A 16,144-nucleotide genomic window follows, 5' to 3' on the forward strand; every position below is an offset into this window, starting at 1 on the left:
TATAATTTTTTAAAATCTTAATATAAAATATAATAAATAATTTAATTTTTTTAAATTTTAAAATAATAATAATAATAAATAATAATATTCTAATAATATTTTATTATCTCAATTCAATTCAACTCAACTCATTTCAACATTCAAATCCATCTTAAAACTTTTAACAAAGAAAAAGATAGGTTGCCAAATTTTATAGTATATTTAAATTTTTTATTTTATTTTAAATATTTTTTTTATATTTAAAAAATATATAATTTTATTTATAATTATTTTCTTAATTATTAAATAAAAAAAAATAAAGAAGTAGCAAGAGGATAACAAGAAAGTAATAAACCTATCCTAAAATGAAAAACGAATACTAGACCCTGGAGAAAAAAAAGTAGCAATGGCTGCCGGTTTTGTGCCGGCTGCCAAAAAAAGCGAATCTCAGGACCGAGTTACAGACTCCAATTCTGACAAAACAAGCAGCATAATCAATGATTCAATATCCTTTTTATTTATATACAACAAATAAATCATCATCACCGCCATATCCTCGTTACCCGCCTTGAGAAGCGTACCTGGCCCATCCCTCTCAACCATTTTGTTCCTAGCCCCGAGAACCAAATTGAAAGTGCATCACTTTGACCCAGCAAGAGAAACTTTCGTCCTTCGCTTAGAGGACAAACGAAACATAACTGCCATGGATTCCACCACAGCTCAGCGTCGTCTCAAAGCCATTCACGGCCACCTGGTTGCTGACGGCGAGTCTCACCCCCAGCTCCGTCCCAATCCCACCGCTACAGAGTTCGTTATGGGTACTCTCTCTCTATGAGTTCTACTAACTACGGACCCTCACATGAACAGTGTAAATGGTGCCGTGCGCCAAGCAATTTTCCTCTCTATTCGTGTTTGAAATATTTGTTTAGATTAGGTGGTAGCTTTTACTTTGTAATTAAAAAAAAAAATAAAAAGGAGCTACGGAATTTTTGGTGGTGGTGGTGGGGAAGGCGCAATAATAGATTGCAAAAGTAGGTGTATTGTAAGATACATGTCGATCGATTTAACGATGTGGTAGCTTTTGGTACTTTTCTTGGTAAATGTTACTTTATCGATGCTTATAATGAAATGAGAATTTTTAGTACTCTACCGAAATACATTATATCCATTTTAGTCAGAATCTTTTGTCCTTGTTTGGTATGTAGGCTTTTAAACAATGATTGACATCTTGTTTGAGCTTCCAACATTCTCAATTATTGATTCCACGAATGTAGTTTTTATCCGACTGGCCGCTAGTTCCTTTTTCTGTTGTGGAATCTGGAAAGGAAAGAGTCCAAATCGGGACACCCAAATGTCTGTTTGTAGGTGAGCATTGATCGAAATGGTAGATAACGATAGGCAAACCTTGCTTTGTTCCAATTCTTTGATTTAGGAACCCAGATGACCTTAAGTGGCACTTTTGGGCTTCTTTTGGACTTGTTTGACGAGGCCAAAGAGGCACTTTCAGAGGGATTTCTGTCATAATCCTAGCACTAGTTTCTAAAAGATGTTTGGGTTAAGTGGGAAACAATTTTGAGAATTTTTCAGAAGTTTCTTATTCCCAAACATTGAAATATTGTTAAGTAAAAAAAAAAAAAAAAAACAAATTACCACGGAGATAGATCATAAACACTCGAGCAAAATTCTGAGACCAATGAAACTTCGGCGAAGGGTAATTGTTAGTGTGAGAATGCGAGATATATGCAAAAGGTTTAACTGCAGTTGCTTTTAGACAAAGGGTACGAGTCTCATGTTTTGGCTACATGCTTTTCGAACCCCCAGACATGTTTCCGGATTGGGTATGGCCATCAGATGTAAAGCTCTGTCAAAATGAAAACTTCTGACGAAGTGTCTTTATGTCTCATAGTTTCAGAAATAAAAAATAAAAACAAAAAGGGTTTTGGTCTCTCGTTCTCCCATTTCCCGATCATGAGTAGTTAAAGTATTTTTCAAGGATAAAGAATATTGAAGGGAAAGATGCAATCCATATATTCCATATGATTTGATAAACTCTACTAAAGAACTTGTAGTTTTACTTGTAAAAAAAAAAAAAAGAACTTGTAGTTCAGGATATATTTTAGCAAATAGATTGTTGAACTAGAGATGGAGATCTTGAGTGGGAGAAGAAATGAGGACTCTTTCTTCTCTAGTTCTTAATTCCTTGATTAGATATAGCATTCTGAATTAAGATGGGTTTAAATTGTATGGTTTATGGTCTAGAAGGTTAGTTTCTGTAACAGGCATCGTATAGCGCTTTACTGGCTGAGTCAAGAAATGGATGATGGACTAATCAGCAACATAATTTAAGCATTTCCTAGAATATTAAGTTTATAAAGGTAAGTTTAGGGTGATCATTCTCATTTATGAATCATTCATTCTTAGTAGTCACTACCTGAGCTACAATAGATGCTTTTTGATCACTGGCAATGAGCTCATCCTTCATCATAAATGATCCACTTGCCTGATTGTCTTATCTTCCATTCCTGTTCACATACTAGCAGCTTGTTCTCTTCCAAAGAGGCTGGTTGTGGGTGAGGAGAAGATAGGCGGGTTTGCCTATAGCTTTTTCATGGGAATAAAGAGTAGAAAGAAATAGAAACCTCGTAATCTTCGTCTGGTTACTGTTAGGAGTCTCACACTCTCACCTTACTAATGAAAATGGTTTGTAACCTGCAAGAATTCTTGTTTAATCAAAGTTCATTGATTGGGAGACTTAGGGATGCTTGGGGAATGAGATGGGATGAGAATTTTGTAAATAGTAGTAAGATGGTTTGTGAATAGTGGTAATATAGTTTGAGTTAAGTATTTATTGTGTTTTGGGAAAGGAGATAAAAAAAAGTTGAATAAAAAATATTAATCATTACAACTTTCCCAAACTTCCAAACAAGATACAAAATACAAAAAATAATTCAACTTTTTCAAATACCAAAACAAAAATTATATTAAAAAATTATATTCTAATAGTATTTTAAATTTATAATATTTTTATTCAACTTTTTCTTTCTCATTTCCTAAAATCCTATCAAACATATTAACTCAAATCATTTCATTAATATTCACAAATTATTTCACTACTATTCGCAGATCATCTCATCTCACTATCCAAACTAGGGCTTATTAATTATAGAATTGGATGCTAGAGACTAAGGCCTGGTTTGGATAATGAGATGAGATTATCTGTGAATAGTAGTGAAATAGTTTGAGTTAAGATGTTTATGGGGTTTGGGGAAATGAGAGAGAAAAAATTGAATAAAAATATTATAAAGAAAATATTGTTAGAATATAATTTTTTAATATAATTTTTATTTTGGAATTTGAAAACGTTGAATTGTTTTTTGTGTTTTGTTTAGAAGTTTGAGAAAATTGTAATGATCAGGTAATGATTAGATGAAAATGTTGAATATTTAAAATTGAAAAGTGTTTGTGTTTGTGATGTTTAGATATTAAGATGATCTTGCTATTCAAACCAGGCCTAATTCAATGAGATAAAAAATCTCTGTTAAATGTGAAGTCAACGAGAACAGAATTTACATGACCCTAAACATCTGTGACTGTAAAATTACTAATATACCTCCATTTATCTAATTAAAAGGTTGTTGGTGTAACCATGCGATCAAAAGTATACCCAAATTTTGTTCCTTCTGGTCTGTTGCTAATTGTTTAGTTGTGGACATATATATATATATAATATATATATATATGTATGGCAATCCAGTTTAGAGTGATTTCCCAATTCAACTATTTGTGATCATGTCTTTGTTGTATACGTGTATGAGTTCATTACTGATATAGCCAATGCTGGCATTAATCCTGAACAGAGCAGGGTTACAGTGTCGTGCTCCCCGAGAAATTGCAGTCAGGGAAGTGGAATGTATACAGGTAGGGATTTTCCACTCTCTTGTATTTGCCCTATATAGAAATGATATTTGTAGTCCTGGAGTGTGCAGTCACTGCGTACTTCATTTGAAAAAATGGATAAAACTGGGACCTCCATGAAAAAATTATTTCTTTAATGGTGGCCCCCACTTTTTTTCAAAGGGAGTACGTAGGAACTGCACACTCCAGAATTGTATATAACATTACCCTTACCCTATATTGCTCCATAATCAAAGTTCATTAGTTGCACTAGATTGCCATTTGCCCCATACTGCCCCATAATCATTTGCCGTTTCTTTTTTTGCTGTGACAGATCTGTACGTTCTCCTTTGAAGCTTGTGAGTAGATTCCATGATCATCCTGAAATTGGCACACTTCATGATAATTTTGCGTGAGCATCCCCAATGAGTTCTTGCTAAATTACTGTTTAGGCTGCTTCTATTTCCTGAAAATGTTTCCATTATTCAAAACCTTTTCCCCTATTATATATGTCGGCAGAAGTGTTATTTTTCTAGAATTAATAAAGTTGATTGAAATAGATTAGACCTAAGGCTGTGTTTGGATGTGGAGATGATCTCAGATGATCTAAGTTGATTTATGAATAATAGTATTTTGTAGGTCCCATTGAGATGTGTTTGAATGTAAATAGTTTGAGATATGTGTTTGAATGTATGAAGTACGTTGAGATGTGTTTAACTTTTTTATGGGAAGTTGAAAAAGTAGTGGGTCCCATCAATGATTGATTTGAGATGAGTTGAGTTGATTTCAACAACTAAACACACCTTAATGAATTGATTGATACATACTATTTACCAAGAAATTTCTTCCTAAAATATCTAATAACATGTTTGTTACCTAAAAGTCTTGGTTCTTATAGAAAAATATTTCCTTGAACAAAAACTGGTTCTTATTTTTCTTTTCCGAGTGTTGGTGAAACAAGCACAGCCTTAGTTCTTCTACTTTCAACTAGCACCGTGTTATTTTCATTTTATGTATTAACTGAAAGGTTTCCTTTTTGTAAACATAGGCGCTCAGTTGACACTTTCCGAGATTACAAATATCTGGGAACACGGATTCGGGTTGACGGCACGATTGGAGAGTATGTATATTTTTCTTTTCTTGGGTATGTAAGCTAAGCACTAAACTTTTCATATATTGTTTCCTCATTCATTTGCATTACTTTTCACCCGTCAAGGTACAAATGGATGACATATGGAGAAGCAGGTACTGCTCGGTCCGCTATAGGTTCTGGCCTAATTTTTCATGGGATACCAAAGGTGAACGTCTGAAAAATTGATTTTATAATCGAAGATGATTTTTTTTTTTTCATTGAAGTTTATATTTTAATTTGGTTCATTGTTGATAGTCGATGTCCTTGATATTTTCTTGCAGTCTGTAACTACTGTTGCTTTATTTTACAGGGGTCTTGCATTGGGTTGTACTTCATCAACAGACCTGAATGGCTTATTGTTGATCATGCTTGCTCTGCATATTCTTTCATATCGGTTCCTTTATATGACACTCTTGGTTTGTTACACGCCGTTTCATATATTTTCATTAAGATCTTGCCTAGTTTTGCAGCTGCAGACGTTATGGTAGATTATTGTCACTGATAAAAAAAAAATTATTGTAGATTATTGTATACTTTTCAGGTCCCGATGCAGTCAAGTACATTGTAAATCATGCTGCTCTACAAGTTATATTTTGTGTGCCTCAAATCTTAAATACTGTGAGTTTAATCTAGATTCTGCTCAGCTGTGGCTAACAAAAGCAGTTTCACTTGATATTGGCTTTCGGACATCAGTTCAGACTTTGTATGTTATTAGGCTAAGGTCTCGTTTGGTTACACAGATGAGATGAGATAAGAAATCTATGAATAGTAGTGAGATAATTTATGAATAGTAGTGAAATGGTTTGAGTTAAGATTTTTATGAGGTTTTGGCAAATGAGAAGAAAAAGTTCAATAAAAAAATTATAAAGTTAAAAGAGGGTTAGAATATAATTTTTTAATATTATTTTTGTTTTGGTATTTGAAAAAGTTGAATTATTTTTTGTGTTTTGTTTGGAAGTTTGAGAAAGTTGTAATGATTAGCTGAAAAAGTTGAAAAATTTGAAAATTTGAAATTGAAAAATATTTGTGTTTGAATGGTGTTTGGATGTTGAGATGAGATGAGATGGTTTGAAAGGTTTGTGAAATCAAACTAGGCCTAAAAATGTAAAATTTGAAATGACAACCTTAATAAAATCAATGACGACTTTGCATATTGTGGATAGGATTGGCGATTGGCTTGTGGATTCTTGACCAAAATGTAATGCAGGGTGGAGGGTATACATATCGATTGATTAGATTCTATCATATGTTATTTTGCTTACTCTGGAGCAAAGGACCATAAATCTATGTAAACTGAGATCTGAGAAGAGTAATGGATAGGAGGAGAAATTTTCCCCTTTCTGAACATTATTCATAAGAAACTCGGAGGAGATACATATATTTTTGGTTCTTGAACAAAGGAAAACTCAACTCAATCCAACTCAATAAATTATTCGATTTCAATTACATTCGATTTATTTCCATCTCCTTTATGGCCTACTGCCATTCAGCATATTCAACTTGAATGTAATCCCTTATTTATGTATTTTTGACTTTTTTGCCTGACTTCACTAATTCTGCCGTCTAGTTGAGGGTGCCCTTATCCCTCTTACTACGAGCTGCCTGAGTTTTTACTTTTAGCCCATATAAAATATCAACATGCGCCACATTATCACATCGAGTTTGTCTCACAAATGAAATTCCTGTCTAAACTATCTCAACATGGGCTGGTCAAAGTTTACTTAAATTCTGCCACACCTGTTTAAGGATTGAGATGCAATCTTCAATTGGTTCATGAGCCAAGTCCAGATGATTAAATCCCCCTTTAAATGTGATTTTAGAATAGGTTCCTTATGGTCTGCTATATATTGATGCTGTGCATGTGTCAAGATACATGTCTGAGAGGAGCCAACCAGCTCAACCCTATTGGACTCCACAAATTATGTTGACCATATGCTGTACAGTCTTACAGCACTTGCCCCAATCTAGGGCGATCATGACAAATTTAGCCAATCAACCCTTTTAGATATGTGTGTGTGTGCGCTTTTTCTTCTGTAAAGGTGATAAGAGATAATAACAAGCTACATGCAGGAGCCCTCTTCTTAACATGTTCCATTTTGTGTTATAACTACTCATATCGGGTGCCAAACAAAAATCATTTCATGTAGTTTGCTTTGTTTGTAGACAATTTCTTTGTTTGTTGGGTCTACCTATCTCTTTGCTTTATGTGGTTTATGATTCTCATCTTGCTTCTGCATTATTTCTTATTTTGTCACTTGGATTTTGCAGTTGTTGAGCTTTTTGTTAGATATTCCAACAGTTCGCCTAATTGTGGTATGCATGTGCACCTTGTGCCCCTGATTTCGATCCTTTTCTTGCTAGTAATTTCATCTGATTTCATCTGCTTACTCAACTACATAGGTCGTTGGAGGGATAGATGATCAAATTCCGAAGCTTCCATCATCAACAGGAGTAGAGGTTGTGACATATTCAAAACTTCTTAGTCAGGTAATCATGTACTCTTCCCTATCAACAAAATGTTAAAGGTTTTGGGCCTAACTCCTCATTGGACTCTTAGCTATTTGGGTACTTGCAAACACGTGTTATTTAGCCTGCTCCTTTTTCTTTTTGCTACCTTCATCTTTCTGGCGGAGGTTTATTTTATAATCTGTCAATATAGTCCTAGGTCACAGTAGTGAACTCATGGGATCAGGCATATCTGGTTTATAAGATACTAGATCTTTGAATTGATCTTAGCTTATTCTTGAGATCACGCCATTTGTTTCTGAGATTTGCTATTTTCTCTGTTAATTTATGTGCACACTAATGCATGTACACATAAAAAGATTCATAGACATGCACAAAATATACAGTCATGCGGCCATATTTTCATGGCTACATTTTGGAGAGCCAATATGATCTACAACTTTGCTATTCAAACATGTAGCAGAATTTACAGCTACTATTTGGTAGCTGAGGCTTTATCTTCTCGTAAATGTAGTAAACAAGTTGCTTTTCTCTGCCATATTGTGACATGGTCATTAAAATGCTTATTGAGGTCCTGTTGCTTAAATACATGAATATTTTACAAGATAACGTGACTTTCTTTGATTGGTAGATAAATATATTTGTTTCTAATTACGTGAATGCTTTCTTTTTAGGGCCGCAGTAATCTTCAGCCTTTTTGCTCTCCAAAACCTGATGATGTTGCTACCATTTGCTACACAAGTGGTACAACTGGGACACCAAAGGTATAACTTAGTGTAGCATTTTCAGCTTTCTGGCCTATTGAGTGATTGTAGACATGATTTGTTAATGGACTGCTGTCCAACCACCCGGTTCTTTCTCCCTTGTATGAATTCTTGACAGGGAGCTGTTTTGACGCATGGAAACTTGATTGCAAATGTTGCCGGGACCTCCCTTTGTGCCAAATTCTTCCCATCAGATGTGTGAGTACTGGTGGTTTTGTCTAATGATATAGTACATATTCTATTATGAGAATTTTAATGACCTACTTGGTGTTTGCTGAAACTACCTTCTATAATTCCAGTTACATATCATATCTTCCTTTGGCACACATATATGAACGAGTAACCATGGTCTCGATGACATATCAAGGAGTTGCTGTTGGATTCTATCAGGGGGTATGAATTCATCCTTTCTTTTTCTGAGATATACATAAATACATATGCTACATAAATACGTATGCACATACATGAATATGCATACCTATGTAAATAGGTATGCGCAAAAGGTATGTACGTACCTATATATGAAGGTATATTAAATGAAGCGGCAGGTGTTTTTTCTTCTCAAGATGGTTTGAATCCTCGAGCCCCTATTCTTGCTAAAGGAGTCGAAATATTCATTGCAATGTAATATGCTTTGCTCTATATTTAATATGCCATTCATGATTATATGTTCTGAGCAAATATGTATACCTTTGTTTTAAGAGTAGTGCTTTATGATTTTGTGAACTGTTGTCTACTTGCAGCGGTTCTAAGTGTCTATTTTGTTTGTTATTTTTTGTTATAGTCATCAACTTTTAAGTGGGCGAAATTATGCAATTTTGGCTACCATACCGAGAACGAAAACTTTATTGTTTAAACATAAATCATCATCCAAATTGAACTTAGGAGCCAATCCATTCAAGTAAAATGCAGGCTGACCTTTTGATTATATTCGTTCTAGATATGAAACTGATTTTCCTAAATTTTCTGAGACTAGCCTTAACCTTTTCTCCTCACTCCTTTTGTTTGTAACTGCTGTATGCAGGATAATATGAAATTAATGGATGATATGGCTGCTCTAAGACCAACTATCTTCTGCAGTGTCCCTAGGCTGTATAACAGAATATATGCTGGGTAAAATCGATGCCTGTTGCTTTGGAAATTTGTTTTTTACAATCTGTAACACACTTTCTCACTCATTCAGTTGGATGCTTTGATGTGCAGCATTACAAATGCTGTAAAGACATCCAGTGGGCTACGACAGAGGCTATTTAATGCTGCATACAATGCTAAGAAGCAAGCAATATTGAGTGGTAAAATATATTATCAATTAGACCTATGTATCTTTGTAGCATAAGATTCATTGCTGTTTCAGACTTTCTAGTTTTTTGTTTTTTTTGTTTGACAAATTGAATTCCTTTGTCTACTTTACTTATCCAAAAAAAAAAAAAATCCTTTGTCAACTTTTTTTTAGCATGCATTGAACTAGATCTGCAATGTTTTGGCATTCCCCAATCTCATATAGCTTCTTTATCCTACAATTTTCTCTGAAACAAGTTTTAGCTGCCACCATGTAGACACACATGATAGAATCTCTGTTAAGGTCATCCGCTAGAACATTGATTTTCACTCAAGAAACAAACATCATAGTAATATCTAATGACATAAGAGTTTTTCAAATCTATTAAAACATTCTCTGCAATAAACAAACTTTAAAGTTGCATTGTTCTTTCATGAGTGCCTTGGTGTCAGCCACAGAGGATGAACCTGTTCATTTGTTTCTTTACCATTTTTTCACACAGAAATTTTTTACCCTTTTGGTGTCTATTGATGGTGATATATCTGGTTATTTCAGGAAAGAACCCTTCTCCCATGTGGGACAAGTTGGTATTCAATAAGATAAGGGAAAAGCTGGGAGGACGAGTTCGTTTTATGGTATCAGGTGCCTCACCCTTGTCTCCTGATATCATGGAATTTTTAAAGATGTAAGTTTTTTAATGGTGTATTGAATACCAAGTGCATTGTGTTTTTTTACAATCCCCCCCCACTGGTGCAAAAAATAAAAATGAAAATGAGGCTCAATATTATGTTATACGTTGCAGCTGCTTTGGTGGTCAAGTAACTGAAGGATATGGCATGACTGAAACTTCTTGTGTCATAAGTGCCATTGAGGAGGGTGACAGTCTATCTGGCCATGTTGGCGCCCCTAATCCGGCCTGTGGTGAGTTATTGACGTGAGTTTCACATAATTTGAAAATTCTTATCCTTTAGTATATCTGCAAGAAATTCTATCTGCATAGGATGTACCGACCTTTTTTGCATCATAAATAGCCAGTCATTTGATAAGCCGGCACAAAAGTGGATGCATAAACAGTTTATGCGTAATTGAGGGCTTCATAAGAATAAGCTCTTTGTTAAAGATAGCACGTCTATATTTACTCACAGAAGGTTTTGGCTTGAGACTTGTGCAACATTAAGCTTTCTATTATTGCTGGTTGGGTTTGGTCTTGGGTTTTTCTCATATAAGGTTCAATTGTTCAAGCCAGGCTGACTTTTTTAATTGCATTTGATCATACCAGCTGGTGGTGATCAGAGTTTTTTTTTTTTTTGATAATCAAGTGGTGATCAGAGTTATGTAGACAAGAGAGGTTAATTATTTAAAACCAGTTCAATTACTGGTTCTGACATATATACATCTGTTTTTGGTCTCTCTGTGTGTGTGTATGTGGGGTCTGTGGATGTTTTTTAGGGCATATTAGCTCTCTCTCTCTCTCTCTCTCTATATATATATATATATATGTTTCTTGGCATATCTTCCTATCCTTATTTGCCACTAGTCATTTCAATGTCAGCATATTCAAGTGATCTGTGTAGCACACTAGGCAAGTAAGGCATTAGAATTCATCGCAGCAGGTTAGAGATCTTCTATGGATGTCATGTTAGAACTGACAGGATGTATATGCAAAAGATTGAACAATTCTAATTTTTAAGTTGTAAAAACGTAAAGCTAACTAAAAACCTTGCAAGGATGTGAACAGTGATTACATGTAATATATACCTAGTGGATATTGAAGGTTTTACTGCTTTGTTAATCTTCTTTACTAAAATTTAAGATAACCCCCCACCCGAACCATTCTTAAGACTACCAAGCCCTCTCAAAAAATTGGGACCTCTTGACTCGGGATTTCCTTTTTTCCTTTTGTCATGTCTTGCTTTTACTTTGGGCTAAGAATCTAATATCTTATGTCATATTGCCTGTTTCAGAACTAAAGCTTGTGGATGTCCCAGAAATGAACTACACATCTGACGATAAGCCGCATCCCCGTGGTGAAATCTGCGTTAGGGGTCCTATTGTTTTCCAATGTTATTACAAAGATGAAGTGCAGACGTATGAAACTTATGTATTTACTGGTTCTTTTGGGAATTATTACATCCATCAAATACCAATGCGTCTAATGGTTTATTCAATTGCATAGGAAAGAAGTGATTGATGAAGATGGGTGGCTTCATACTGGAGACATAGGGCTGTGGTTACCTGGTGGTCGTTTAAAAATTATTGATAGGTAAGATCATACCATCCTCAATATTTGGCCTTACTCAAGTTAGGATTAGGTAAACTATGCCATGTTTTTCATCTTCCTAATTGTGATGGGTTTAGTATATTTTTTATTGTGTGATATGCTTGATATACATTGTTGGCCTCTTCCTAAGAACATATATTTTTTGCAGTTGATGAAACTTCCCTTCAAGTATATATGTTTTTTGTTCTCTAGATGCAGAGCTCGCATTCCCTTCAACTTTTTCTTTTTCTTTTTGTGTTTTTTTTTTTTGGGGGGGTGGGGGGTGGGGCTATTGTGTTGTACTCTTAACATGTGTTGCAGGCCCACTCCTTAGAAGAAGCTTTTGAAAGGATGGTTCACCACCAGCATATACATTGGAATTTAAGCTTGCAAGGGGACTTCTGGTAGATTGAGTTCATTAGCTTCAAATAACTTGGTCGGAAAAAAAAAAAAAGAATAAGAAATTGGTCTCTTCATTCCTTTAACATTCAGCAAGTGCGTGCCCACTAAGAGTTTGTGATGACTTGATATTGTCAAATCTGAGTTAAATATTTCTGGTCCATAAGTATAGTTCTTTTTCATTATATGAGTGGCTGGTAGAGTTTTTCTAAATAGTTATTTAGTTGGCATGTAATGCCAAAGCATCATTTATAAATCTGGTATCTATAGTTTTGTATTGGCCGTTCACCTCAACAGAGGGAGTTTTTCTCATTGAACAACAAGGCACATGCCCTAGTTTCAGTTGTTTATGCTATTTCTTCAAAACGTGCACTGGCTTTGCTGAAGCAATTGAAGTGCCTTCAGCTTGTGTGCACAAGGTTTTTACTAGACTAGATGGTTGTGTTAATTTATTAAAATACAATTTCTCTGAGCTCATATATGAAGTAAGATCCATATTGATTTTAACTGTGACGTCAACATAGTAATGCTGATCTTTAGAAGATGTGAATGCTTACTGTATTTTGCCAATTGGTTTAGGAAGAAAAACATTTTCAAGTTGGCACAAGGAGAGTACATTGCTCCAGAGAAAATTGAGAATGTATATGCAAAGTGCAAATTCATTTCCCAGTGCTTTGTATATGGTAAGAAAGTGGTACTTTGCATCTGGCTCTCTCTCTCTCTCTCTCTCTCTCTCTCTCTCATTTGAGCCACTAACTGCGTATTTGTTGCTCTCGGTAGGTGATAGCCTGAATTCTTCTTTGGTAGCTGTTGTCTGTGTGGACCAAGATGTTTTGAAAGCATGGGCTGCTTCTGAAGGCATTAAGGTTTTCAATTGGTCTTTTTAATCTGGAAAAAGAGGAGATGATAATCACTGCCCACTTATAAAAGAAGGGAGATAACCTTCATACTTGTGAACTTGATGAATTTGACTTGTTTTCTTGTTGCATTTTGAAACTTGTAATTGCTTTATAATGTAGGCTAACATGGTTTGTAAGTGAGAAATCCAATGCATGGCATTGTATGCTTGCTTGTTTCTACTTCTTATAGATCCAAAGAGACAGAAAACATCTGATTGGTTGTTCTCTGGTTAGAAAATTTTGGTCTGTGATCTATATAGGAAAAGAGTCCTTGAGAATGAATCAAGGCTGAAAATTTTTTCATTAACAAGATCCAGTCTCTTCTTATAGTAGAAGGATTGAGTAATTTTTCTGTTAAAATATCTATAGTTCATAAAACAGCATGTGCCTTCATTTTTCCATCTTAAAAAGTAATTATGGGGCTGACTGTTGAGTTGGAAAAAATAGTTTAGAAAAGATTGGAAAAAAGATAAAATGCAAATGCATCTCTTATTTGTGATTCTCTGGCTATGTGTAATGCAGTATCAAGATCTTGGAGAACTTTGCAATGATCCAAGAACAAGGGCTTCCATCTTGGCTGACATGGATGCTGTTGGGAGAGAAGCTCAGGCAAGTTATCTCAGTATTATGCCACTTTGGCTGTCTGATTTCACCTTCGTTAGATTTCTGCCTAAAATTTTCTCCATGACTTTACAAATTTATTTGCAGCTGATAGGTTTTGAATTTGTAAAAGCTGTGACTTTGGTGCTTGAACCGTTCACCGAGGAGAACGGCCTGCTTACTCCGACATTTAAGGCAAGTGATCAGTTTGAAGTACCTGAGAACAATTGCATGGTTTGATCAAACATGCTGTTTTGACTATTTCGTTGTATTTCACCAGATCAAGAGACCCCAAGCGAAGGAATACTTTGGAAAAGCAATATCTAACATGTACGCGGAGCTCTCTACCTCAGACCCCTCCCAGAAACCATTGTGAAGTTGAACTTGTAAGAAGCAGAGAACTAAGAACAAGCCAAAGTATTTATGATGCGCACACATCCTCGAACGGCAAAATTATTCTTAGTGGTGACTGCTGGCTTTGTTGGACCTGTCGTCATCATCTGCAAAGCATCCTGCATCATAATTTTCTCTCAAAATAAAATGATTTAACTAGACATCTACAACCTTTACTGTTATCTAAATGAACTAATTTATTTCTGCACTTATCTGATTGTTTTCTTGGCAAGTAAATAATTTCTTTTCTTTTATTATTGCCAATGGGAATGAAGAGAAGTAAAAGGTTCAGAGGTAAAACACTACTGGCAACAGAACAAACTGAACAATCATTTTATAAATTATAATTGACAAGTGCTAAACAATAAAATGGCAATTTCAAATTTTTAAAAAAAAAGTACTATTCATCATCTCATTATTTCCTAATTTGATGTCACGCCAAGAAATAATAAAACTATGATGGTCAAAATGAAAAAATATTAATCTTCTTTCAAATAATTTTAATGGTGTTATCAGTTCCACACTTGATGATCATGAAATTGAGGATATTCGCCAGCCACTGATTTTGATAAGAGAAAAATTTGCGGCGGATGGGTTTAAAAGAAGTTTTCATACTAGCCATTGATAGTGTGCCACGTAAGCACTCCAGGAAAAAAAGTGCTGGAGTCGTGCCCACTCAATCCGCCTCTTTTCCTTCTCCCTCCCCTGTCTCAGTTCATCTGCATGCAAGTCTCATTTATGAGATTTCTCCATCTACTCCAAACTGCCTAACCTCAACACAAGGACTCAGAGCTTGCTGAAGAGAGAAATGTTGAGAAGTTGCATTTCATCTCTTGATGTTCTATAGAAGTTATTTATGGCCCCTCAGAAAACCTTTGTTGGCAAACTTCCATCTATCAGGATCAATCTTTTCAAAGTCCTAGAAATATTAAATCCCGTATTCAGTATTGTCAAAAACAAGAAAAATATTAATAATAAATCACCAATTACATTCGGAATTCCATTTTCTATTAGGATAGCCTTACTAGTTTTTCTGCTAGTGGTAGGTAAGATTAATTTTTTATGTGCCATACATGGTAAAAGAGTAGAGACAGACCAAGGTGGAATTGAAAAAGTTTCCCATCCAAACCGAAAAAAAAGAAGAGAGAGAAAGAAAACCACAAAGATAAGAAAGTAAATCATAAGTGGGAAGAAAATTGCGGCTTGTAATGCAAAGCTATTGTACAAACAAGACAACTAAAAGAGGGTACCGATTGAACATTCTAGCGTGGAGAGAGAGAGAGAGAGAGAGAGAGAGAGAGAGAGAGAGGGGGGGGGGGAGAGATCCTTTAAAAGAATACTCTTGAAGAGAATACTTTTGTTTATCTCAGCTGTTGAAGAGGATACTTACATAAGTATTGAGCTGCCTGACAAAGCTTGAGAAATAGTTGTGCTTTATGTATCTTGGAAGGAGATGTGTAGAGAATGAATAAGGATCCCGCACAACAAAGTTGTTGCCTCCCCTGCTCTAGGAAACTATGTGATTGGTGGATGGGTCATCCACCATGTCAAAGGTCTTCGTGAGAAATGGTGGAGGTCCTATCTTTTTTCTGGGTCAGTAATATTAACTTACTTTTAATTTGATTGTCCTCAGTCTTGGTGGGTGCTGTCCATCTTTTCTTTTTGTTTTGTTCGTTGTGGTAGGAGCAGGATTGGGTGAGAGGGAGATGGAAAGAAATAGGATTTTTTTAAGAAATGAGACTTGCGTGCAGATGAACTAAGGCAGGGGAGGGAGAGATTTAGAGAAAAAAAGGGGGATCAGATGGATGCGGCTCTAACATTTTTTTTCCTAGAGTGCCTACATGGCATGCTATTATTGGTTGGTGCAAATACCTATTTTAAACTGACTCCAAGTTTTTCTCTTTTGATAATTATACATCCCTATAAAACCAAGATAAAATCTTCTGAAATCATGAGAATGAATATTAACGTGCGATGAAGCATTCACAAAGTGTTTTTGGTGTCAATTTTTTTTCGAGCTTCCAAAGTCCTCTTTCATGTAATGTCATGAAAAGGACCTCAATGCAATCTGACAAAGAC

At 35.2% G+C, this 16,144-nt stretch overlaps 1 protein-coding gene across 1 annotated transcript; it reads left to right on the forward strand.

The window, feature by feature from the left end:
* The first annotated feature begins 351 nt into the window (after nucleotides 1-351).
* Nucleotides 352-14,275, forward strand: LOC109010453 (long chain acyl-CoA synthetase 6, peroxisomal-like). Its single transcript, XM_018991297.2, has 23 exons — nucleotides 352-797; nucleotides 3,837-3,897; nucleotides 4,208-4,285; nucleotides 4,922-4,993; nucleotides 5,090-5,171; nucleotides 5,316-5,421; nucleotides 5,547-5,623; nucleotides 7,274-7,318; nucleotides 7,406-7,492; nucleotides 8,146-8,235; nucleotides 8,354-8,433; nucleotides 8,535-8,628; nucleotides 9,260-9,348; nucleotides 9,439-9,527; nucleotides 10,070-10,199; nucleotides 10,317-10,435; nucleotides 11,479-11,602; nucleotides 11,691-11,777; nucleotides 12,753-12,856; nucleotides 12,954-13,039; nucleotides 13,595-13,681; nucleotides 13,781-13,867; nucleotides 13,953-14,275. Exons 1-23 carry the CDS (start codon nucleotides 683-685, stop codon nucleotides 14,046-14,048), a joined length of 2,085 nt encoding a protein of 694 aa, XP_018846842.1. The 5' UTR covers nucleotides 352-682; the 3' UTR covers nucleotides 14,049-14,275.
* Nucleotides 14,276-16,144: the final 1,869 nt, after the last annotated feature.

Source organism: Juglans regia, chromosome 7 (genome assembly GCF_001411555.2).
Source record: "Juglans regia cultivar Chandler chromosome 7, Walnut 2.0, whole genome shotgun sequence".
NCBI classification, from domain to species: Eukaryota; Viridiplantae; Streptophyta; class Magnoliopsida; order Fagales; family Juglandaceae; genus Juglans; species Juglans regia.

Coding starts and splice junctions, on each gene's coding strand:
- LOC109010453 (XM_018991297.2), top strand. CDS start 683: ATGGATTCCACCACAGCTCAGCGTCGTCTCAAAGCCATTCACGGCCAC. Junction 7,319..7,405: donor CAACAGTTCGCCTAATTGTG/GTATGCATGTGC, acceptor TCAACTACATAG/GTCGTTGGAGGGATAGATGA. Junction 11,778..12,752: donor CGTTTAAAAATTATTGATAG/GTAAGATCATAC, acceptor CAATTGGTTTAG/GAAGAAAAACATTTTCAAGT.